The sequence below is a fragment of the Carettochelys insculpta genome, chromosome 2, assembly GCF_033958435.1.
Source record: "Carettochelys insculpta isolate YL-2023 chromosome 2, ASM3395843v1, whole genome shotgun sequence".
In the NCBI taxonomy this organism is placed as follows: domain Eukaryota; kingdom Metazoa; phylum Chordata; order Testudines; family Carettochelyidae; genus Carettochelys; species Carettochelys insculpta.
Genome location: NC_134138.1, coordinates 224,787,879 through 224,814,768, shown reverse-complemented (window position 1 = coordinate 224,814,768; position 26,890 = coordinate 224,787,879). Strand labels below are relative to the sequence as shown.

Here is a 26,890-nt window from a genome sequence, read left to right as displayed (position 1 = left end):
GAACCTTAACCCTCTGCTCAGAGTTACAATAACCACCATTTGTAAGGTGTACGTATCTCAGGTCTGCTGCATAATAAATAAAAGAAAGAGCAAGTTGATAGTACTGAACATAAATCAGAAGCAGGGGGGCCAACGATCACAATGAGCCCCAGATCAAGGTGGAAGGAAGAACTGGCTTTTTGCCCCCTAGGGGGGCAAGGCCAAGGGCACTAAGCACTTACGTGACTGCAGCCCAAAGTTCCCCCCTTCGCAGCTACACCACAGCACTTCAAAAGGGGCCCAGAGTCCCAGCCACCACCATGGCCAAAGTACCAGCAGCAGCAGCGACTGGAGCTTAGGGCCCCCATTCAAACACCAGACTCCCTTTGCCCCTCCTTCCCACCTGCATTGGCTAGCTTGATCAGAAATTAGGAAATGTAGAAGACTGAAAAAAGAAAAGAAAAAAAAATCAAAAAGCACAAGAGAAATATATCACCAACAGAGTTAAGGACAGTAAAGAGTTCTAAAAATGTGTTAGAGGGGGAAAAAAAAGACAGTCCTGACAATAACAACAAGAGGCCCCATGGAACCTTAGACTAACAAATTTTTTTGAAGAATAAACTATTGTGAGGCACAGGCATGCATCTGACGAAGCGGGTCTTTGCCCATGAGAGCTTATGCTCCAAAAAAAAAAAAAATCTGCTAGTCTATGGAGGTGCCACAGGACTTTTACTTGTTTTTGTGGATACAAAAACAAATCATACATCTGCCACCCGGACCTAGAATCCCGGCAAGTTTGCTGCTTGCCTGGAGCTAGAATTCGGGATATTACAGAGTTGCTGCCAAAAATTCTTAAACCTGTAGACTATTGCCCCTTCCTACTTCTTCATGTAGGAACCAATGATACAGCCAAGAACAACTTTGACGAGATCATGGCAGATTACATAACCCTTGAAAGGAAGATCAAGGAATACGGAGCACAAGTGGTCTTCTCGTCTATCCTCCCTGTGTAAGGAAGAGGCCCACATAGGGTTCATCAAATCACAGAGGGAAACGCATGATTGCGTAGGTGGTGTAGCAGGGAAGGATTTGGTTTCTTTGACCATGGGATTCTGTTTCATGAATTCTGTTTCATGGGATTCCGTTTCATGAATTGCTGAGAAGAGACAGGATCCACCTCACTAAAAGAGAAAAGAGCATCTTTGCGGGCAGGCTTGCAAACCTAGTAAGGAGGGCTTTAGACTAGGTTTGTCGGGGAAGGTGACAAGCCCTGAGGTAAGTGGGGAAGGAGGAGAGAACAATCAAGTGGGTTTCCTGGGTGAAGAGGAGAAAGTGGGGCAATCGGCCCCTTCTCTAAGATGCTTGTACACTAATGCCAGAAGCCTGGGGAACAAACAGGAAGAATTAGAGGCCCTGGCACAGTCAAACAAGTATGAGGTGGTTGGAATAACGGAGACTTGGTGGGACGATTCACATAACTGAAGCACAGTCATGGAAGGTTATAAATTGTTTAGGAAGGACAGACGGGAGAAAAGGAGGAGTTGTGCTCTGTGAGGGAGCAGTATGATTGCTCAGAGCTCCAGTATGAGGAAGAAGAAAATCCAGTTGAGCATCTTTGGGGTAAGCTTAGAGGTGGAAGTAACAGAGGTGATGTTGTAGTTGGTGTCTGTTATAGACCACCAGATCAGGGAGATGAGATATATGAGGCTAAGTGAAGCTTCCAAATCACAGGCCCTGGTTCTCATGGGAGACTTTAACCATCTGGACATTTGTTGGAAGACCAATACATCAGCACACAGACAATCCAGGAAGTTTTTGGAGAATGTTGGGGATAACTTCTTGGTACAAGTGCTGAAGGAACCAACCAAGGGGTCATGCACAACTTGACCTGCTGCTCACAAACAGGGAAGAACTAATAGAAGAGGGCGGGAACCTGGGCTGCAGCGACCATGAGATCGTAGATTTCAGGATCCGGACAAAAGTAAGAAACGTGAGTAGTAACAGACAGACCCTTGATTTCAGAAGAGCAGACTTTGACTCCCTGAGAGAATGGATCAGCAGGATCCCTTGGGAAACAAAAGATGAAGGGGAAAAGAGTTGGAGAACTGGGAGTATTTTAAAGCAGTCTTACTGAAGGCACAGGAACAAACGATCCCCCTGCATAGTAAGAAATACAAACATGGTAGGCAACCAGCTTGGCTTAACAGGGAAATCCTTAGTCAGCTGAAACTCAAAAAGGATGCACACAAGAAATGGAAACATGGACAGTTGACTAACAAGGAGTATAAACATACGGCTAGAGAATGCTGGGCAGAATCAGGAAAGCGAAAGCGCAATTGGAACTGCAGCTGGCAAGGGATGGGAAGAGTAACAAGAAGGGTTTCTCCAGGCATATGAACAACAAACAGGTTATCAGAGAAGGTGTGGGGCCATTACTGGATGAAGGAGGTAACCTAGTGACAGATGATGCAGGAAAAGCTGAAGTACTCAATGCTTTTTTTGCCTCAGTCTTCACGGACAAAGTCAACTTCCCTATGACAATCTGAGACGATGCAGTATGGGAAGGTGGAGGGCAGCCATCTGTGGGGAAGGAACAAGTTCTGAGCTATCTAGAAAAACTAGATGGGCACAAGTCCATTGGTCTGGATTTAATGCACCCCAGGGTAATGAGGGAATTGGCAGAGATCGTTGCAGAACCTTTGGCCATTATCTTTGGAGACTCTTGGAGATCAGGGGAGATACTGGGTGACTGGAAGAAGGCAAACGTAGTGCCCATCTTTAAAAAAGGAAAGAAGGGCAATCCAGGGAACTATAGACCCATCAGCCTTACCTCAATCCCTGGGAAAATAATGGAGGGAATCCTCAAGGAATCCATTTTGGAGCACTTGGAAGAGGGGAAGTGACCAAGAGTAGGCAACATGGATTCACCAGGGGCAAGTCCTGCCTGACCAATCTGATTAACTTCTATGACGAGGTAACAAGCTCTGTGGACATGGGAAAGTCAGTGGATGTGATATACCTTGACGTCAGCAAGGCTTTTGATACGGTCTCCCACAACATTCTTGTCCATAAGTTAAGGAAATATGGATTGGATCCTTGGACTATAAGGTGGATAGAAAGCTGGCTTGATTGTCGGGCCCAACAGGTAGTGGTCAATGGCTCAATATCTGGATGGTGGCCTGTTTCAAGCAGAGTGCTGCAAGGCTCGGCTCTGGGGCTGGTGTTATTCAACATCTTTATTAATGACCTGGATGAGGGACTGGATTGCACCTTCAGCAAGTTTGTGGATGACACAAAACTAGGGGGAAGAGGTAGATTTGTTAGAGGGTAGAGAGAATCCAGAGGGACCTGGATAAATTGGAGGACTGGGCCAAAAGAAATCTGATGTGGTTCAATAAGGAGAAGTGTAGAGTCCTGCACCTGGGGCGGAAGAATCCCAAGTATTGTTACAGGCTGGGAACCGACCGGCTCAGCAGCAGTACAATGGAAAAGGACCCAGGGTTTATGGTGGATGAAAGGCTGGATATGAGTAAACAGTGTGCCCTTGTAGCCAAGAAGGCTAACAGCATACTAGGGTGCATTAGGAGGAGCATTTTGAGCAGATCTAGAGAAGTAGTTATTCCTCTTTATTCGGCACTGGTGAGGCCACATCTGGAATATTGTGTCCGGTTTTGGGCCCCCCAGTATAAAAAGGATGTGGATTTGCTGGAGCAGATTCAGCAAAGGGCAACAAAAATGATTAAGGGTCTGGAGCACAAGACCTATGAGGATAGGCTGAGGGATTTGGGCTTGTTTAGTTTACAGAAGAGAAGACTTAGATGCGATTTAATAGCAGCCTTCAACTTCCTGAAGGGAGCTCTAAAAAGGAGGGTGAGAAACTGTTCAGTGGTGTCAGATGGCAGAAGAAGGAGTAATGGTCAAGTTGAAGAGGGAGAGGTGTAGGTTAGATATTAGGAAAAACTACTTCACCAGGCAGGTGGTGGGTGAAGCATTGGAACGCGTTGCCTAGAGAGGTGGTGGATTCTCCATCCCTTGAGGTTTTTAAGTCCTGGCTGGACAAGGTCCTGGCTGGGATGACTTTGTGGGGGTTGATCCTGCTTGAAGCAGGGGGCTGAACTAGATGACCTCCTGAGGTCCCTTCCAGCCCTATGATTCTGTGATACAACCTGACACAGCTACCCCTCTGATATGTGTTCTGACAATTATATTGGTCCACTGTTACATACAAATTGTAGAATTAATTCATCAATAGCAAGGCAAGTATCAGGTGGCTTAGTGTGTATCTGCAAAACAAGTCCTGTGGCACCTTATACACTATCAGAATTTTTGGAGCACGAGTTTTTATGGGCCTCTGATGAAGTGGGGTCTTTGTCCACAAAAGCTCATACTTTAAAAAAAAAAATCTGTTAGAATAGCACGGCATAAAAAGAAAGAAGAGTTAATGCATTTTTCTGTCTTGGGAAATAAAAGAGATGACACAATCTCATCATATGGTGGTGACATTCTTTCCATTCCACCAGTATCTCTGAAGGAAGTAAAAGAAAAGCTGCTAAAGTTAAACATTTCTAAAAATCAGCAGACAAAATTTTAAAAGGTCCAGGCAAAATTTTAAAAGAGCTGGCTGAGGAACTTGCTGGATCAGCGAATCATAGAACACAAGAGTTCAAGTCCAGTTCCCTGCCCTCTTGGCAGGACCAAACACCATCTAGATCATGAATTCCCATGGCCCCCCGGGGGAGCATGAGGAAATTCCAGGAGGGGGTGTGAGGCAACACAGCCCCCCTCACATCATTTCCCCCACCCACAGAAAGAGCCAGCCTTTGCTTCCAGCTCTCAGTCTCTACCATTTTCCTTGGCTGACCTGGCGCAACCACTATAAAAAGCAGGCAGCTGGTGAGGACCCATGTGGAGCTAGCTGCCTCCTGCAAAGCTGAGTGAGTATGTGTTGGTGCAGAAGGAAGATGAGGATGGGCTTAGATGAGGCACTGGGGTGCCAGGCTCAGGGGATGGGGTAAGCGCTAGGGCTCAAGCAGATGGCTCACGGGGCTTGCAGGGCTCAGGCAGCTGGCTGGCTTTCAGGACGTGCGGGGCTTGGACAGCTAACCCTAGCAGTGCAGAGCTTGGATAGGTCAGGCTGGTGGGTGGGTGGCTGGCACTGGCAGTGTGGGGCTGGGGTGAGTGGCTAGTGGGTGCATGGCTGGTTCCCTCAGCTCAGGGCTTGGGAGGCCAGCAGGCAGTTAGCCCCAGTGGGTAGCTGGTCCCAGTGACGCAGGGCTCAGGCAGGCGACTCGGTCAGCAAAGGTCTCAGGTGGCTGGTGTGGGCAGCTGGCCAGCTGGGGTTGCACCAGGCACCCTCAAGGGGCCAAAAAAACTATTGGTGCTTATTTTTAATTTTAAGCAACATTTTTATATAAAGTTTGTGTTTTATTTTAAATTACAAATGGAATTTGTTAAATGAGGGGTTGGATAATGGCAAAGAAGAGATGGGGGGGTTCTCAAAAAATCAGAAGTGGGGGGGCATGATGCCAAAAAGTTTGGGAACCACTGATCTAGATCATCCACGATAGATGTCTATTTAACCTGCTCTTAAATATCTCCAGCGATGGAGATTCCACAACCTCCCTAAGTAACTTATTCCAGTGTTTAACCACCATAACAGTTAGGAAGTTTTTTCTAATGTCTAATCTAAACCTCCCTTACTGCAGTTTATGCCCATTGCTTCTTGTCCTATCCTCAGAGGCCAAGGAGAACAATTTTTTCTCCCTTCTCCTTGTAACCCTCTTTTAGGTACTTGAAAACCACTATCATGTCCCCTTTAAGTCTTCTCTTTTCTAAACTAAACAAACCCAGTTCTCTCATAGCTCATGTTCTCTAGAACTTTGATCATTCTTGTTACTCTTCTCTGGACCTTTTCCAATTTCTCCACATCTTTTCTTGAAATGTGGTACCCAGACCTGGATACAATATTCCAATTGAAGCCTAACGAGCGCTGAGTAGAGAAGAAGAATTACTGCTCATGTCTTGCTCACAACACTCCTGTTAATGCATCCCAGATTCATGTTTGCATTTTTGGGAACAACATCACACTGTTGACTCATATTTATCTTGTTGTCCACTATGACCACTGAAGTCCCTCTCCACAGTACTCTTTCCTAGACAGTTGCTTCCCATTCTATATGTATGAAGCTGATTGGTCCTTATTAAACTTCATCCTGTTTACCTCAGACCATTTCTCCAGTTTGTCCTGATCATTCTGAATTATGAACCTATCCTCCAAATCAGTTGCAACCCCTCCCAGCTTGATATCATCTGGGAACTTAAGTGTACTCTCTATGCCAATGTCTAAATAGTTGATGAAGATATGGAATACAACTGGTCCCAAAATAGATCCCTGCGGGACACCACTTGTTATACCCTTCCTGTGTGACTGCAAACCATTAATAACTACTCTCTGAGAACAGTTATCCAGCCAGTTATGCATTCACCTTAGAGTGGCTCCATATATGTTGTATTTGCTTAGTTTATTGATAAGATGATCATGCGAGACCATGTCAAATGCATTACTAAAGTCTAGCAGACAACATCCAACACCTCTCCCTTATCCACAAGACTTGTTAGCCTGTCAAAAATAGCTATCAGATTGGTCTGGCATGATTTATTCTTTACAAGTCTATGCTGGCTGTTACCTATCACCTTATTTTCTTTCAGATGTTTGCAGAATAATGCCTTAATTATTTGGTCTATTATCTTTCCTGGCACAGAAGTTAAACTGACCAGTCTGTAGTTTCCTGGGTTGTTCTTTTTTCCCTTTCTATGGATGGGCACTATGTTTGCCCTTTTCCAGTCTTCTGGAATCTCTCCCAAATTCCAAGACTTTTCAAAGATGATAGCTAAAGGCTCAGAAACCTCCTCTATCAGCTCCTTAAGTATTCTAGGATGCATTTCATCAGGCCCTGATGACTTAAAAATACTTAAAAGTTAGATGTGTTCCACTTGTTCTTTATGTATTTTTAGCCTCTAAACCTGCCCCCTTCTCACTAGCATGTATTATGTTAGGCATTTCTGCATCAGCCTTCTTGATGAAGACTGAAACAAAGAAGTCATTAAGCACCTCTGCCATTTCCAAGTTTCCTGATATTGTTTCTCCCTCCTCACTGAGTAGTGGGCCTACCCTGTCCTTGGCCTTCCTCTTGCTTCTAGTACACTCATCCCTCACTATATGAGAACAATTGGTTCCCAACTTTCTGGACATAGGTGAAAACTCGTAAGAAGGAAGCTAAATAACTGTTAAGATAGATGTAAGTCTGATTGATACCTAGCACTCCTAACTCGGTGAAGGAGTGGCAGCATGTGGCTCTGCTTTTGAAACATAAGTGAACCTTGGGTTTGTGGGGGCAGTGGGATGGGTTTAAAGCTGGGAGCAGTTTGGGGCCATGAGCGAGAGGGAGGGTTAAAACCTGGTGGGGTTGGGTCCGTGGGGTGGACGGGGTAGGGGGTTAGGCTGCAGTGGGATGGGGCCATGGGGCAGGTAGGGCAGTCAGGCTGCCGTGGATTGGGGCCGTGGGGTCAGGCTGCCATGGTTTGGGGCCCCAGAGCTTTGTGGGGGGAGGGTCAGGCTGTGGCAGGTTGGGGCCACAGGGCCAGCGGATGGAGGTCAAACTACAACGGAGCCATGGGGAGGGGGTAAGGCTTGTATTAGCAGGGAGAGTTCACTCTTGTAGAGAACAAAAGTAAGTAAGTATGTGTGTCCTCATTTAAGCAAGTACTTGCAAGTAAAGTACTCGTCTAATGAGGGATAAGTGTATATTTATAGAATGATTTCTTGCTACCCTTTGTGTCTCATGACCAATGACCCTTGGAACCATGCAGAAATCCGAGAAAACTGGAAGAGGTAAATGTGCCAAACATTTAAAAATTGTAAATGTGATGAGCTGGGTAACTAAAGGCTCCACGGCCAACAGCCTCACCAGGCCCCTGAGTAAAGCAGGGGGGCCGGCTCCATACCACCAGAAGGAGCATGGCCTCAGGCTGAAAGGGCAGGGCTAGAGCAACCAGCCCTCAGCACTGCCTGGATGATGGAATGCTCTCTCCCTACCCCCTAATGCTCCAGCAGCAATATAAATGGCCTGGGGCTCTGGTTGTCACCAGCAACAGTGGCCAGGAGTTCCAGGCTCTTTTGTATCACTAGGCCCTGAGGCAGTTGCTCTCTTTTCCCCTCTCCACAACCCCTCTGTTGGCAGGACTGATGCTAGGCCTGTCAGTTTGACAATGAAATCTGGCAAGATAGAGCTACTGATATGGGACTAGGTCATGGTGGGAGGGGTGGGGCTGCAAATTCTGGCCTGCAGGCCAGATCCAGGCCCTCAGGATTAACCCCCCAGGGGGCGGGGGCTGACTTTGTATTACCTGCACTTCAGCAGGGATGGGTGCTGCAGCTCCCATTTGCTGCATATTGCTGTTCCCAGCCAACGGGAGCTGTGGAAAGCAGTGTCCCAGTCTAAACTGCTTCCTGCAGCTCCCATTGGCCAGGAATGGTGATCCACAGCCAATGAGAGCTGCAGATCACCTGTGCCTGAAGAGGTACAGGTAAATATAGCAGCAGCAGCCTGCCAGAGGCTAACCCTGGTGAAACACCACTGTTTTATTCCCCATCCCTGAAATATATTAAATAAATTAGGCCAGGTCTACACTAGGCATGACAGTAAATTTCAGATACTCAATTCTAGCTATCAAAATTGCATAGCGAAAAGCAATGTATCTGAAACTGACTGACTTGACTGTCTTCACTGAGGAAGACTGACAGGATAGTCAGCTAAACATGTTCTCCTTAACTGATGCTGTGGCCCGAAGAGCTAATGAGATCTTGGATGCATAAGCAGGGGAATCTCAAGTAGGTGTTTTTGGTAGGTTATTTTAATCTCTATATTTGGCATTGGTGCAACCACTCTTGGACTAGTATATCGATTTCTGAGAAGAAAAGGCGATTTTCTCCCCCTTCTTTTTTTAGCTCATCTCTCCCTGTAGCTATTCAATTCACATCTCACATTCGCTTGCACTATAGAAAAAGAGGTTTATCACTAAGGAGTCATATGAGAGGCTGCATTTGTACTTGTATGTTATTTTCTCAAAGATTATGCTTTCTGAAATTACCAAAAACTTTCCCAGAATGAAAATAATTTAAAAGGAAGCCCTACCAACATTAAGGTTTCACATGTAAGCTTTCAATCATAATTTCCTAAACTTTGAAAGAACCATCTCAATACTGAACCATTACTTGCATCTTGATGGATTTGGAATAGCTATGTAGTTTTTAAAATATTACACGTTCTATATGCTTGCCTAATTGTAAGGGATGTTTGCATGTCAAAGGGAGGGCAATTGGCCTGGTGGAGTTTGGTTCAATCTCCTATAGAGCTCAGCAAAATTGTGTTTTTTGACAGCAGGTCCAGCCCAGGGTTAATGGAGACCAAAACTCATGGATGGATTTAAGGTAAGGGCCTCAAGGACATGGCAGAGAGAGATAAGCTGACGCTGAAGTTAAATCTACCCAAGGTCTATACCAAACAATGTCATTAAATGCACAGAGGTTTTTTGTTGTTTTTAAAGTCTACTTTTTTCTTAGGCTATAGTTTGTTTCTACAGCTAAATGCAAAATGTTTTGGTTTCAAAAGACTATTTTGGGTCAATGCAATTCTCGGATTACAAGCTCCCAAAGAGGAGAACGCAAAGCCTGAACCCAATTGAACCTGCTGATGTAATGAAGGTCAATATATGGTCAATGCTGTGGACTGTGACCCAGTCAAACAGTGAGAGACCTGAATGATTCCACCTCAAGTAAAGGTAAGGGGACAAGTTCTAACACCTGTGAGGTATGAGAGAAATAAGAGGGGAATGAGAAACTACTTGCCCTGTAACTATGGCAGCATGTTTTGTGATATAGTCCTTATTTGTGCATGCTATTGCTCAAATAAACTTATTTCAATAATGATCCCATACATCTTTGCTGAGATATGTACTGTAATAACTTTATCCAATGGCAATATTTAATACATGTTTAACCAATTAAATAGCATTCCTTAGGTGCTACTTATGATGAGGTTTTAGTAGCTAATACAGATGGTCTCTATGAGCTTGATCACTAAAAGTATTCACCCCTGCTGCAAGATGCTTTCACCCCTCTGCAAAGGCATTTCAGTTCAACATGTTATTAGAGAGTGTGTTGCGCCACATACACATACTCTATGGACCAAAATAGTTGAAACATATTTCTTAAATCTTTCCTCAAATACACTGACTTTTGAAAAAGAAACCAACCTGATAAATATCAAGAAAAAAGGTGAAATCTTTTGATTATAATATAAGGGTAGAGAAAGAAAACCCTTAGGTGACTTTACAGCAGTCACTACTGGTCCCCTGTAATTCTTCATGTTGTATGGCATGTATACAACCCACACCCACATTCATATCTCACCTTCACACAAGAGTAATACACATTTTTCCATATGTTGATTGCACCTGGACATAAGGTTAGTTTGGGAAGATACACATTAGAACTGACAGCAATTTATTTGCTGCTCTCAATGTTCATGCTGTCAAGACTTTGGCATATATGTCACACAGACCCACTCTGATTAAAGTCACATCACTCCCTACTGTTAAGAAATATTCCAGACCGTTATCAAAGTACCTCAAGTCTGTGGTCATTCATAAATGGCAAACAGGTGAAACTGTGTTCATACATTACCTCACCAAGACAAAATGGGGAGGGGGGACAGACAAACCTGTTCCTTCTGAGAATTCTAATTCTGAAAGAAATAAAATGATCATTCAAAAAGATCAAGATAAGTCTACAAATGGCATATAGTGGCAAAGGTAACTTCCAATTTAGATACAGATTTAAAGGCTGAAAAATTCAAAGGTCCCTGATGAATTTGAACACTGAAATCTCATTCAAATCCCCTTGGGCAATCCAATCCCTCTCTAAATGTTGTAGCTGTCTCTAATGTTAGATCCTAATACTCAGTCAACCCTTAAGATACCAAAATAAAAATTCTCTGTGTGTGTACCTATTATTTCCATATCAGTCCCAGATTCTTCAATGAGATAGGAACACATGTAACCCTATATCCAAACAGAATTCTCCTGGAGATAATACGGTTCCAAGTTGGTGAAGAGGTTCACTTATCTCTGTCCAAACAAACTCAATCCCACAATTAAATGTAGGCCAAGATTCTCAACATATGGTGCCTAATTCTACTATTGATGTCAGTAAGAGCTCCTTGAGTGTTTCACATTTCTTACAATTAGGACATTTTGGCAGGTACCTAAATATAAACACTTAAGTTTAGCCTTAGCATTTCAGTAAGTATCGATACCTAGAATAAATCTATTTCAGTACGGAAATCCTCTCTCTTGTGGCATCATACAAGACAACCTACAAGTAAATAACAACCCTTTTAATGGCAGTCTTCTGGACACTTTTCCTCAGACAAAAGGCTCACTTGCTCGGTTAGCACAGTACAGATGCTGTCATGTGCATCCCTGAATCACAAATATGACTCATCTTACAACAAACGTGTTGTTTTTAAGTCACGTAAAAGCTGGGAAATTAGAAGGAAGACTTCTGATTCTGTCAGCTGTATCTTGTGAGGCAAGATCCCTTCATAAGAATTAAGAACTGGATTATGATTCATCTCTAAAATTCAATGTGAGTTGAGTCTTTTAGGTGGTTGCGTGGCTAATTTGCATGCAGAAAAACAAATGCATTCCTCAGATGGCAACATGGTCTCAGCAAGATAAAAAACATCCAGGTGGTTTTTGTCTTTTTTTTTTTCCAAACTATTCTCATCTCCCCCTTGGTATGCTGCCTCCTCCTTTTTGTTTCTTCCTTCTCCTTTCAAGTCACTCACAAATGCAGGACTTGCTCAGTTGACCAGATGCAGGAAGAAGGAGGGGCAGAGAGGGAAGTCTAAGAGGAAAGAGGGTAATATGTTCAATACTAAATCACAAATCCCAACTGCCACTACTTTTCCCAACTATCCTTCCTACCCACACAGCTACTTCTAAACTGGTATTCCAACATTCCATGGAACCTTCCAGAACCTTTTAAAATCAAGAATTCCATTAATTCTCAGTTTTAAATTGTTATATATATATATATATTGTGTGAGTGAGAGAGAGAGAGAGAAAAACACACACACACACTGATTTGCTCATCTTGATTATCTTTTTCTGATCTGTCCTCGTTGCTTACTGTTTTTGGTTCTCTGTGCCTTAAATATTGAGTCTGTTCTGGTCTAGCTATGGTCAGAAGAAGTGGGTCTGTCCCATGAAAGCTCACCTAATAAACCATTTTGCTAGTCTTTAAAAAGTACTACTTGACTGCTTTTTGTTTTGATAGTGTCTAGACTAGCACGGCTTCCTCTTTGTTACTATTCAACACACAGAAGGGGGTTTGCACGCGAGAGAGAGAAAAAGTTACATTCACAGTGGGCTTGTCTACACTACCACCTTCCTTCAAAGGAAGGATGGTAATTAGGGTGTTGGGAGTTTACTAATGAAGTGCTGTGGTGCATACACAGCATTTCATTAGCAAATTCTCTCCCCCCGGCCCCCGTGGCAACTTCGAAGTTTTAAGTCACGTTCTTCAAAGGAGTAAAGGGACTGCAAAGTTGCCCCAGCACTTCGAAGTACCAGTGGGTGAGCCGCGGCTAGACACAAGCCAGTACTTCGAAGTTTAAAACTTCGAAGTTGCCACGGGGGGTGGGGGGTGAGGGGGAAGAGGGGAGTTTGCTTAATGAAGTGCTGTGTATGCACCACAGCACTTCATTAGTAAACTCCCAATGCCCTAATTACCATCCTTCCTTCAAAGGAAGGTGGTAGGGTAGACAAGTCCATTGATTAGTATATAAAAACGTAAGGCTAAAATGAAAATTAGTCACTCATCTTAGCTGCCTTGTGAAATCCATGGAATGGGATAAAACAAATTGAATAGACTTATTTGCTTTCCCAGACCACCACTTTACTAAGTGGTCTCCATGTCTCACTTAGCTAGTGGCTCCCCATACTATAATTCATACCCAAAAGGAAAAAGTAAATACTGGCCTCCCACTGTAGTTTCTTTGTTAATACCTTCAAAATGGCAACTATGCTTCCCCACAGGAACACACATTATTGCTCTCCCCAACGTACTGCGTGGGCCATAACTGCAAGTATGGACGTTAACCACTACATAAGGTACTCACTTTCAGCCTTCCAATGAGGTGATGAGTCAAATCTGACCAGCACCTTGTTTTTCAGGAAAGAGGTACAACACAATTTCAATCAAAATACTGTATAACCTATGGAAGGCCAATTAAAAATGGAGACTGTCAAACCGGCAATTCAAGTTGTCTACAGGTAAAACAATTCATAATTAACCTGGTTCTATAGAAAACAGTTTGTTATGTTCAGGTTAATATTAAGGGTTTAGGCACAAAAGGTGGTTTTCCTTTCATGCTGGAAAATCAAAATGCACATAGTATGTAATCTACTGAAAAACACAGATGCCAAGTTTCCTTATTTATTAGGCTCATTAATGTATTTCAATACAGTCATTTTGAGTAATTTCCCCAGCTTTAATCTACCAGAGGTGATGTACAACTCAGAGGTCTGACTCAGACCCAAAACAAAGCCTCTCTGTAGTACAAAAAGCATATTGCCAGTTTCCAGGGGAGAAAATTGAAGCATGTGATAACAGTGAATCATGCTTGATTATGCAAAACTATGTGGAGCTTTCGGATAGTAAAGCAGCTTACACTTTTGTGTACAGAGTATTTGAAAGGACGTTTAGAGGTATGTCTGGAAGGAAAGGAAAAAGTTCCATGTGCTAAGTTATTTCAACAGTTTGAGTGTTTTTATTTCTGTTACTTTTGTTTTTGTAAGTTACATGTAGTTTTGGGGGCAAATGAGATAACTGATGTCATGTGGATGGAGGAGAATGAAAATTAAAGCAACCCTGGGCTTCTGACCAGAAGACTAGCTGGAGAGTTGAACTACAGGAGAGGCAGGATGACTTGGGTTATGCACAACAAAGGCAATTGGAAAGGCTTATTAATTGTACCTGTTGAACGGTTAGCATATGTTCAAGGCTGCGAAGAATATAATAAAGAGACAGTTCCTGCTCTGAGGAGCTTACCACCTTAAAAAAAAAGTCCACATGCCTCCTGTAAATCACCCATTGTACCAAATACAGTAGAAGTACTGGGGGAGTATCATAAAATCAACTACTACTCTGAATGTCCCTGATGAATGAGTATCAAAGTCTCTATCAAAGAGCAGACCTAAGCTCATGTTTAGCTTGAAGCACATACATGTGACCATACACCATTTAGCAAAAACACTTCAAAACGTGCTTAACTATTTTGCTTAATCAGCGCCTTTACGCATTGGTTGGAAAGTATTAGAGTGTATTATGGAAGAAAAGACAAGTTATCACTAATGTCATTCTTTTTAGGGCCTATATCAAAACTGAAACGTTATCAAAGCATTTATTATTTAAAAGTGCACAGCAATGTGATTTTAATTCTGTTTGGTAAGGTCATGTTTTAGACAGAGCACATGCTTGACCATTTCTGCAGAGATTAGAAGATGAAATACTAAGCTTCAATTTAAACAGCAACATGACAAGATCCAACACATGCAAAATTCATAGAGTAAAAGCACACATGGCTCTACATTTATGACTAAGCCATGAAGTCGGAAGCAAGTCATTATTTTACTGCAACTATTCGTTAATTGCTAATTAAAATAATGTCCATTACCTTACCCTGGCAGCTCTGGTCAGCTGTGTCAACCCTTATCCACAGATATAAAAGAGAAATTAAAAGCAGAAGTTGGCCACTGTCAATTTTATACAGTATTCAACTCAAGAATAGTTTTAATTTCAACAGATAAGCTAAGTCTCAGAATTCCAAGACTATTCAATATGTCTCTCTGGATGAAGATAGATTAAAATCACTCAATAGGCTAGTTAGTGCATCCTGACCTATTGCATTTCTCAGAGTAAATCCAACTAAACAGCTACTATCACAATTACATTCATTCCAAGATATGACACCTTTAATAAGCAACAACTAAATTTAAAATTTTATTTGGTTTCAAGTAATTCAGAGTTAAGATGAAGTGATCTGACCATTGAGCAAAAATTAAACTTATTCTTTTGTTAAACATATAAAACAGTACACTATTATACAATATTAGCATTTAACAGCAGGATTTTCTTCCAGTACGTTCCAAACTGCTTTACTAAGCAATACACTATACACTACAGTGATGGATCTTTCTGCGGACATTCAATGAGCTTCCCAAACATCCAATAACATTTGCAACCCTGCCAACAGAACTACACAGTGGTATTCAGTGTTCCAGTACAGGCTGAAACTCTGAAAGTTGGGACTCTCTTGTCCAGCAGGAGCACAGAACTTCCAGGACCAGAGTCCCGGGACTGGGAGGAGATGGGGCCCAGAGTCCAGGGCAAAGCAGCTACAGCTGGGCTGGCACAAAAGGGGACCAGCACTGGCCAGGGAGGCCAGACCTGGGAGCAGCAGTAAGAGAGCCTTGCCCAGGAAGCAGTGACCAGGGCTGGGAAGAAAGCAGCCCAGGCCAGGGAGCAGCGGCTCACAGTAGCTCATGGTTGGAGCTGGGCAGGAGGCTGTGGTCTGGGAAAGCTGTGCCTGGGGAGCAGGTGGCTGGCGCCAGAGTCTGGGAAGCCAACCCTGGTTCCATAAAATGGCAGCTGAGCTGCAGCTGGGGAGCAGGAAGCTGTGGTCTGTAGCTAGTACGGGAGCCCAGGAGCAGGGGCCAGAAGCCAACAGAAGGGCACTGACCTCCCCTGGTCTAGCAAAATCTGGATAAAGCCCCAAGAAGAGAGAGGAAACACCTTCTGTCCTTCAGGATTCTGTATGTTTGCTGCCATAAATGCCTGTGGCTGGTCTGGCTCAGATGATTCACACTCAGAGATTGGACTGTGGGGCTATAAAACTGAAGTGTAGGCATTCAGACTGACTCAGGACAGAGGGTCACAGCACATAGGCACTGGATGGAGCATGAACATCTAGACTGAAATTTTATTACCCCAGAGCCTGAATGCCACAAACCCAAATCAGGGGACATGGGCCACCCGTGATTGTTTTATTGCCATGAGAGTGTAAGAAATAATGCCTGCATTTAAGGTCTGTGAATCTCACAACTAGAGAACTACTGATCTGGAAGAACACATTCCTTTCTTATTTCAATCTTTTTCCTCAAGACAGTTTTAAAAATGTTCCTTGCAAAGGTATCCTTCAAAACATAAGCTGACAAAAATGTTCCTTGCAAAGGTATCCTTCAAAACATAAGCTGACAAAAACCAAGCTCTAGCAGTAAAAGATGGTCTCTCTAATTTTCCCCTACAGATCATAAGTTATTCATGTTGCCCCCAGTACAGCGATGCAGAGCTTGGATTTCAGGACTGGTGGCTTTGCTATTTTAAACACTGTTACACCAATTTGTGGCACTCACTCCACTGCCACTAATGACACTTGGGTGTTAGCAACCTCCCTCTGAGCAGGATGCCTGAGCCCTCTGGTCACAAAGAGGGTGGCTCAGTAGCATGGCATGCTGCACTACTCAGGAGAACACTATCTAGCTTAAGAACAAGGCACTGTTTTCTGATCCTGCTGCTGGAATTAAGCATGAGATCATATAGAATGAACAGGTCAATGACAAAAATCTCCCACTAACAGAGACTCCTAGTTTCCCCACCTGAAAATGGGAATCTCAATCTCACAAAAATGAGATGTCCCATTGACACTCCCCAAACTACTCTAGTACATAGCCATGTGACCACTGTAGAGAGAATTAAATCACCCCAGCTTCACTAACATCTCATTACCCATCTCTCAATCATCCAGGCTGCCATTGCTGTTAATATAATATTGTGCATGCACCTGGCACTTCACAAAACGCTCAAGGAAGCAAAGTCACTCCTTTCGGAGGACAGACCTGATCCTGCACACAGAACACCCAGTGACTTCAATCAGAATTTTTCATGTGTGTAACTTGCAGTTTCAAAGAATACAGGCCTGATCAAAACTCCTCTTTTAGGCAACGGAAACACCACCTTTGATTTTAGCAGGAGTTGAATCAATTACTCAGTTGGGCTAAAACGAAAACAAAACAGTGGAGCAGAGAGGGCAAAGACAGGGCCAAAGAGGTGATCGCTTGTGGAGGTCTTTACAGGAAGAGTTCTATGCAGTGAGTTATAACTAGCATTCATCTATTTATATTTTGCTCTTCAGGATGTAGCATCAACTCTGTTTCCATAATCCTGTGTGTTCAAAAGGCAGTTTATTGGCTTTATTTTTGTTTTATTACCTTTTAGTATTCTAAAACCACTAAAAGGCATGCCTGCTCAAACATCCACTACCCTGTCTTCATAAGCATAGTAGTTATGATAATTGAACTTCTTCAAACTGGAGGAGACAAAAGAACATCTAGAACAATTTTAAAAAATACATTAGCTATTGAACAATCAAGTCTGAATTAAAATGCACTTTCACTTTTCTTCTCTTTAAGTGAAGATTTTCATTGTTCCACAAATACTTTTGAAAAAGAAAATTAATTAAAATGGAGACTAATGATCTTGGGTTAATTAAACAAACCACTAACAGAGGAAAAAATAAAAAAAACATTAACGAAAAGGAACTGGAGAGCATCTCTGGTTCACTGCTGCACACAGTCATGCAGTGGTCCCAGAGCCTGCCTTCAAAGCACATCTCCGCATTCGTAAGTTTATAATTCTGACCCTTAGGAGAAAGCACCTCTAAATTACAAATTTTCTACAAGTATCTCTACATCCTCCTCCTTAAAAAAAAATGTTAAGTACATATATTGAAACAACTGTATCAGCAGATACATTATATTCTCAATTCATGTATTTCATTTCCATAAATCCAATATGTCAACTACCTAGAGAAGAGAGGTTACCAGCACGACTCTCAAGTGAGTCTTTACCACTCACTTTCCTCAAATACTCTTGGCCCAGCAGGTTTGCAAACCTCCATGAGTCTTTCAGGAGATCCTCTTTTCTTATCCATTCAGTATCAGCCATTCATTAGCATCTGAGTGGTTCTCTTGTTCCTTGACAGTTTCTCCTTTGTGCCTCAATGAAAGGATCAGTCAGATGGAAAATGCCAGGGAGCTGGACATTTCTTGAATCTCTCACACCCCACCCTTGAGTGCATTGAAGTGTGTCCGTTTGATTTGTCTAAACTACCCGAGACCTTGGACTGTACCCCTTTAAACACAAGACCATAAACACCCATACTGCAGAAAAGCCAAAAGGTCCACCTAGGTCCTGTAACTCTTGTCCAACCAACCTTGTTTCTCTATGTGACTGACAATTCTATTCTGTGCTATTGTTTTTATCAGTTTGCTGATTACTGAAGTCAGATTCACAGGCCTGTAATTACTTTTGAAACCCTTTTTCAAAAACTGACATCATATTACCTATCCTTCTGCCATGACAGATCACAAAACCACAGAACTCTTGGGTGAGTACCATCTAGTCCTGGTGACTCACTACTGTTTAGTTTACCAATGATCCAAAACCTCCTCTAATGACACCTCTATCTGGGACAGTTCTTTAGATTTGTCGCTTAAAGTAGACACTGATTTCATGAGAGCTACTGCTCTGGAAAGTAGATCTGCAGTGAACATGAATTTATTTGGCACGTAGGTCATGACAAAATAATACTTCTTTCCTCAACAGTCTTTGAATCCTTAAGTTACAGTCATTTGGAAGTTTGCTAAATAACACTTTCGGAGGCTTGTGGTTTGTTTCAACTTCCACTGTCTTTTCATAAACATACTGATTGAATTTCTCACAGGCAAACGTTATTGCTAAAAGCTCCTTCTCTATTTGTGCATATCTGGTTTCTGTCTCAGTCGTTTGCAGGCTTATGTCACCAGCTAGCAACAGCCCTCATACTTCTGTTCAATCACTGCACTTAACCCAGATTGTGAAGCAGATGCTGAGATTTTTTATAGGCTTCTTAGGTGCATAAAATTTGAACACCGGTTTTTGTACAAGTTTTTTTTTTAAACCTTGTGATTTCTCCAGTTCTGCACCCCAATACCATTCATTTTTATTCTCTAAGGCTATGTCTACACTAGAGCATTCTGTCAACAGAAGTTACTGTCAGAAGATATCTTCCAACAAATTTCTGGTCAGATTGCAGCCAGACTTCAAAGTGGATCAAAAGAGAAAGCCACTCAGAGTGGCCAGACTATCCGACTGCTGTCTCAACAAAACTGTCAACCGGAAGTGCAGGAGAGAGGCTGTCAGGTGTCCCGGAAGCCCTGTCTGCTAAGAGAAGGCCCCCCGGAACATCCTTCTGTTGACAAAGGAGGTCTGCCTCATGGGAGAGCAGCAGAATGCTGTGATCCATTGATTTACGGTTGACAGAACGCCTTTGGGTATTTGGATACTCTGGGCGTTTTGTCGACAATGCCAGTTTCATCGATAGAACTATCTAGTGTAAACACAGCCTAAGATTTTTCTCAAAGTTGCTGCTTTGGTAGATAGATTAGGTATGAGTTTTCCTAGATAATTAACCATTTCCATGAGCCATTGGACATCTTTGACTGGGGATATGGCTTCATTTCAATGGCTGAAAACTTCCTGCAACACTTATCAAGCAATAATTGGAAACATCTCTAAGAAAAGACAGTTCTGTAATCCCTAAAACATTTCCCCCCATTTAATTTGAGCTTTGCAGCTCTAGTTACATCCCAGACTTCCTGAAGTCTACAATCATACTCTTTTATTAAGCCCCAGATGATGATGCCGTGCATTCAGATGTCAAAATCATGAACAGGTTCATAGACTATATGCACTGCTTCGTGGTACACTTTTGATGCTGAAGATATGACAAAGGGTAAATGTAAGAATGGGATATTGAACATGCATAGCACTTAATTTTTAGCTGCCAATTTACTGAAAATTGTGTCTTTGCAAATTGAGACAACTCTTCTCTGGTTGGTAGTCTGAAATATTCTTTTTCTACAACCCCTTCACTAGTATATTTGTTCCAAAATAACCAGTTATACTTTTTTTGGTTCCAGTTTTGGTCTTTTCAGACACTCAATCTTGTTCCAATGGGACATTAACCTGAGCTTCTGTGTTCAGTTTCAGTGGAATAATTATTCCATTCACTGGCATAGGCAGTGTCCAGTCCCTCTCAATCATGCTAGATCGCTGTATGTCTATGAAAAAAAATTCCTCAACCAAGTTGTCTTGACACTGCAATTGACTTTTTTGCATTTTGGATCAGCAATATTTTGCAAAATGATTATTTGCCTACAGTTAGCACAGAGTTTCCTAAAGGCAAAACACTGTTTGGGGGCATGCTGTGATCCAGACCTTCCGCAAATGATTCATTGACCAGAGACAGCGTCCACTCACCAAACAAAAACACTCACAAATCAGTTTTCATTGAATTTCCTTAATTTTGTGGCATATTGCTCTATGGTGTCAGATTTTTGCATGCCTGTAAGTAAAGTTGTCTGTCTCAGACATTTCATTCCTTTTTCATGTGCAACACTCCAAGTTTAGTCAATATTTTACTTGACTTCATGCTTTCATTTTCTTCAAACTGAAAATATCCAATGCTTCCTCACCAACAACATGCAAAGAGATAGATCATTATGTGAAATCATCTTTCCAGTTTGCCTCCCTGGCTGCTAAATACAGTTCAGATTTCTGGTCCCCGCCCCCCAGTTCTCTGCAACATTACCTGAAAAATGTAGCCAGGATGGAGTGTGCCACACATCCATTTTGTGGGTTTTATTCTCCCAACTTTCTTAGGCTAATCAAGCTACAACTGCACTCGCCACATTCATGCAAAAGCCTCTGTTCCTGGTGCTTCTTTGTCTATGCTTTCATTTGAAAATGTGTTAATTTCAAAATGACTTCAGTTTCCTTCTTATTCAACACCCCGATACCACATTCCTTCCACTAAAACGCAACAGCAGCAATTTGAGAGTTACGTAGGTCCTATTCGCAGATGGATTCCAAAGACAGGGCAACCATGAACATATTTAAACATAGTACAAGTTGAACCTCTCTCACCTGGTACCCTTCGGACCTGACTGGTGCCGAATAAGAAAATTTGCCAGACCATGGGAGGTCAATGTCTAGTGCATTACCAACACTACCACTGTTTACTGGGCTCTTAGAAGACATTTAGGGGTAAGTTATTGCTAAACAACAGTACATAGCCTTACCAGAACAGACTGGTATGTTCTGATCTGAAGTGGGTCTGTCCCACAAAAGCTCATCACCTAATAAATTATTTTGTTAGTCTTTGAAGTGCTACTGGACAGTTTTTTTTTTGTTTTGACAGAATATAGACTAGCACAGCTCTCTCTGTTACTAGTACAGAACACAGAGCCAGGACTGGTGGCTGGAAACAAGCAGAGTACTATCGACAGAAGTGCAGAGAGGGCTTCTGCTTGCCGGGCAGTCCTCTTTGCAGGGCTGCCATTCTGCTTTCTGGCAACAGAGAGCAGTGCAGTCTGGCAGTTCTCTGTCGACACAGCACGTTGTACGTAGATGCAATCTGTTGACAGAGGTTCTGTTGAGATTTCCCTGACGACAGTAACTTCTGTTCCCCAGATGCTTTTAGTGTAGACATGGCCAATAAGTGGTTGCCTGGCTAACTAAAATCATGCCAGATTATGAATGTTGCTGGACAAGAGAATTCCAGATTACAGAGATTCAACCTGTAGTTGCAAGATACACACATGCTGACAAAATTCTGGGTAGCATTACTAGTGACATTTTTTGTGACTGAGCAAATAGTGAGGAATCTGGGTGAATATTCTCCCTTACCCTCAATCCACACAGAAACTGGGAAAGAACTTAAGGGTTAGTCCTTGAGAAAGCAGGCTGTTGTGATATGTAAGGGTTAAATAATAACCTGCAGAAATGGAGCCTTAGTAATTGGGAAGAATGGCAAGGTGAGCAATGGTTCATCTGCTTGGTGGAAAGTTTGCTACCCTTTCCCTCCCTTCTTGCTTGATAGATGCACATGACTATGTAATGAATATCCTGCATGTGAAAGTAGTGTTGTTCCCTGCCCCTTCTTTTTCCCAGCCTGAGGGCATGACTCCAATTCCTCCGCAAGCGAGTTAAAGGAGTTTATGCTGTAAAAACCATGTGCTTAAGCTAAGAGTGCTGTAAAGAGGGGCAGGGATGAGCATATTCACCACATGGCTCTTACTGTTCATGGTGTGGAGGTTTATACAGCTAAATAACTGGTTTAGGGGCAGCTGTAACAGATAAATGTATTCGCATACTATCTTAGTAAAAGTATACCTGTGGTTAACTTGTTGCTCCCTCAGGCAATGTCTACACTAGGCAAAGGAAGCTGACTGCAGATAGGTCGATTCTACCTATGCAGTTGCTGTAGCTAGAGTCGACTTATCTGTGCTCCGCTTATTTGGCCATCCCTACTGAACAAGGTCAACAGGAGAGTTTATCCCATGAACCTCCCTTACTCCTCATGTCTCACAAGGAGTACAGAGGTCAACTGTGACCTGAGAGGTTGATTTTGCATGTCCTTACTAGACCATTGAGTGGGTCAACCTTCTGGGCTAGTGTAGATATAGCCTCAGACAGGTCCGAGGTAAGAACCCTGGCAAACGGAGGAGGAAGTGACTCTGTGTACAGCCAGCCATTCTCCCCCAGCTGGGGTAACAGCAGCTCAGCAATGTATGTCTCTTAAGGCTTTTCCCCACCATTCCCATGGCAGTGCAGGGCAGTTTCTAGGAGTGTAGCAGGCATGGAGATGTGCCTTTGGGAGTGGGTCTCCTCATAAGCTCCCATTCCCTCACATTCAGACCCACAGCACCCTTCCTGGCCCAGCATATTCTTTAATCTGGCATGCCCTTTTTCCCCCAGGGTTGCTGGATACAACAGGTTCATGTCTATAACAATTTTGTTAATATTTTAGAAAATTAAGCTTGTACATCAATTTAAATGCAAGAAACAGCAAATGATAAGCCTATACAATAGACTGAGTGGCAAATGAATCACTGATCTGTTTCATAATTTTCATACATCACATCTCATAAAATTAAACTTTTTTTTTATGAAAAACATAAGCTGTTTGGAAAAAAAAGTAAAAATTAGAGATAGTTTGTTTTTCAGTTCCTGTGGCACTATTACAGTATGCAATGTGTGTTCATGTCACGTTACAATTATTATTGGAGATCTATGAGTATGTAGATGTGATACTATTAAATTTGGCTCTTGTGCTGAACAATTCTCAGACAGACAGTCTCACAGCGGCAGATAGAGTTCTAACTGTGTATCATGAAAATAAAAGCCTTTAATTTACATTTGTAACAGTAATGAGAAATGATACATTTGCCAGTTCATCTAGACTGTCAAAATGTTTGTGTTCCTGTTCTTATTACACGCCTAATTGCTAATGCCTAAACATACACCTTGTTAAAGTTACTATATAATTTTTTAACTTTGAGACTTGTATTTGGTATAAGACTCAGATTTAGGGTGCCCTGAAAACCTATCCTGCAATCTAATTCTGCCATTAATATTTCTATCTCCTTGTCTCTTTTGGAACCTTAGTTTTTACTATTCTCTGTAGTTGGCTTCTGAATGAAATGTTTCTAGCTCAGCCAAAGTCATGAAATGCTATGGAAAAAGTTGCATTAGTGAGATAGGTGCCTCAATTCTTGATGTCTAAGCAGCATTTCTTATAAAACTATACATTTTAAATTTAGAGGTCTTACACTCACTTTGAATAATGTTTTTACTAGTGTTATCCAGTGGGAACATCTTTCCACCTTGTTAGAGTTTCAAACCTAGGGTTATAATGTGGCAGACCCAATACCCTCTTGAATAAATTGTCTTCATGGTCAGAATTTTTATTACTCAACACAAAGTGGTTGGGATCACATCTTTTTTTGTTCCACATGCTCAGATTGAATAAATAAAGGACTTTACAAAATCCTAGTTCTCCCACTAATGCATGCAAACAGATCCCACTAAAAACAACAGGAGTCATGCACAATCTTATTTGCAACCCTTTCAAATCCCTATAGTATCTTCATCTGTCTCAGCACGGGACACCATCCACCTAGTAAAGGGCTGGATATTCTCTGAAAATCCATCAATATTTCTCCACATCCACTAGAGAGAGAGGCAAGAATACAAGACAAGTTGCTCCTTTCACTTATGGCTGAGCATGTGCTCTTTAAAATACTCTTCAATCCATGCCAGAAGGCTTATGACTACATAGCAGGCAGATAGGCTGCCAGATAGTACTCAATCATTTTGGCACAGGCGTTTCACACTCCATCCATAAATAATCAGTATAGGTAGAACTTATCAAATTGAAAACCCTATATGATGTTCATTAAAAAGATTAAACAAAGGCTTAAACAAAGACTGTGAATGGCTGGCTAAATACAAAAGCAGCTTCCCCTCCCTTGGTGTTCACACCTTCTGATCAACTGCTGGTAGTAAGCCTCACCCTTGCTGACTGAGCTAACCTTGTTATCCCCACCCTTGCTCTGGCTTATTTATACCTGGCCCTGCAGATTTCCAAGACCAGCATCTGATGAAGTGAGTCTGTGCTCACGAAACCTCATGCTCAAAAACTTTTCTGTTAGTCTATAAGGTGCCACAGGACCCTTCGTTGCTATTAAAAAGATTGTAATCAAAATTAGAATTCATGGGGAAACCAAATCTTCGGTGACAAAGTCCAACTCAGACACTTATGTAGAAATGAATGATAAATAAATACAATTAAATCAACCTAGAATCTAACTTAATATGCCAACATACAGTCTCAGGACAATCTTTTATATTGCATTTCAGTTTGAAGTAGACTTAATGTTGAATTAACAGTGAAATTACATAGACTATTTTAAAAATTAAGTACTTACATTCTGCATACTTCTGAAGTTGAGAAAATTCAGTAGGACTGAGGTTAACCCACTTGTCCCGGTTCATGATAATGGTGATAAGGCTTCTTATCAAATATCAGGAAAATATGCCATCCAACCCCAGTGTTAGATGTTTGCAAATGCCACGTAGTTGGGTGGTTTCAATTCACAGTGCTTAGAGAGTTTGAGACATAGAATCAGTATATGAAATATCTGATGGTGTAAACAGTTTTTAAACGTGTGGCTTCAACGATGAATTAGAGCACTGTTAAAAGAAAAGGTGAAATTAATTAAAATGTACATATCAAATACAAAGTTGGTACAATTTTTACTAACAACATTAACATTAATAGTTGTTCAAATATATAAATATCTCAAAATTATTACTCATTCTATTTGCATTTGCAGATCTTATTTTTTCATTACCTACGTAAATGGTTATGGATTTAAAAAAATTATTGTAACAATTATGGCTTTGATTTTTAGACGCTACCTCTAAAAACCAGTTATCATGAACATATTTATATTACTGTGGTTCAATTTAGGCAGAAAGATTAAACTAGTGCCCAGTCTCAATCCAGTTTTATGTAACTTCTCTCCCCATCAAACAGGATGGCAGGCTTATTAATGGGGAGGATCACTAACAGTATTACTTTTTATGCTAGTTGTGGGAGAGTAATGCTAAAGGTAATGGTGAAGATGGAATTCAAACAGGTCATTATCACCACCACCACCCCCTGCATCATGTCAAAGAAGAGGGGTCAGAGGATACAGACGAGAGAAAGGAAACAAATTAAGAACAAAAAAGACACACAGAAGAAGGGGTTGGTGCACTAAGAAAGAAAGAAAGAATTGTGTACTAGACAGCACTTCTCTTCAGACTGAGATCTGATTACTTGATCTGAATTAACCAGTTCAGAAATCAAGAATAGAAATGACTAGTGTAGGTCTAATTCACCTAATGTAAGATCATTTGGAGATGACCCTTACTTTTAACAATGTAACTCATGTTTAGTCATTGATGCAACATTATATCAGCTTAAAAATTGAATTCTGAATTATAAGAATGTCTGATCACACTTAGGGCTTGTCTATCCTATAAACTTAAGTTGACATAAGGCAGCTTACAGCAACCCAGCTATGGAGGTGTACACACTCCGATGTGCCTCCCACCATTTTAACCTGCCTACTATGCTGATGTAATAAAATCACCTCAAAGGATAGACAATCGGGTAACAAAGTGACCCACTGTCAATCTATACACTGCATTCCTTATGTCGGCTTAAGTGGCCTAAAGGAGATATCTGATAATGCTCAAAAAGACTGCTCTCATCACTGTTTCGAAATCCACTGTCTTGCAGCCAGGTGCACAGATAAGTGGCTCTCTCTTTTCAAGTCGTGGGAAGTTTTGAAATTGCCTATCCTGCTTGCTTGGTGTGGAGAGCCACAGTGCAAGCTCTGGTGAGCAATATTTGGCTCCAAGCAGTAAAAATGCTTGTCTAGAATATGCAGCTGTGGTGGAGAATCTTCTGGGTCTGCGGGCAGAGCTCCAACCCAGCTGCAGGAACTTGTTCAGGACACAGAAGAGAGGAAGACACAGCAGTGTTGTGCGAGAAAAAAAAAAGTCACACCACCTTAGCGGGCATAGCTGAAGGCAAGGAAGGCAAGTAGTTACTCCAGTGCGGAGCTGCACACAAGCTGCTTCTTTAAGACGAGAGCTAGGGTGAGAGGATAGTATGTGGATGATGAAGTGTGGGATAGATGCAGCTGTGGTGAGGATTTTGGTATACAGATGGGAGATGGAGAGGGACAGTCAGGTTCTTAGCCTCAGGCTGTGGGAAAAGAGGTCATTGGTTTTAAGAAGACTGGAAAGAAAATGGAAGAATTAAAATCTTTCCCTGAGATAAATGAAAAT

The 26,890-nt window shown here is 42.0% G+C and overlaps 1 protein-coding gene across 1 annotated transcript in view; it reads right to left on the bottom strand.

Annotated features, from left to right (window-relative positions):
- Positions 1 to 25,042, bottom strand: part of DGKB (diacylglycerol kinase beta) — a 481,053-nt gene extending 456,011 nt beyond the window's left edge. The window contains exon 1 of the mRNA XM_074986201.1: positions 24,976 to 25,042. Within this exon, the coding sequence (XP_074842302.1) occupies positions 24,976 to 25,042 (67 nt within the window). The remainder of the gene's footprint in view (positions 1 to 24,975) is intronic.
- Between the last annotated feature and the right edge of the window lie 1,848 nt (positions 25,043 to 26,890).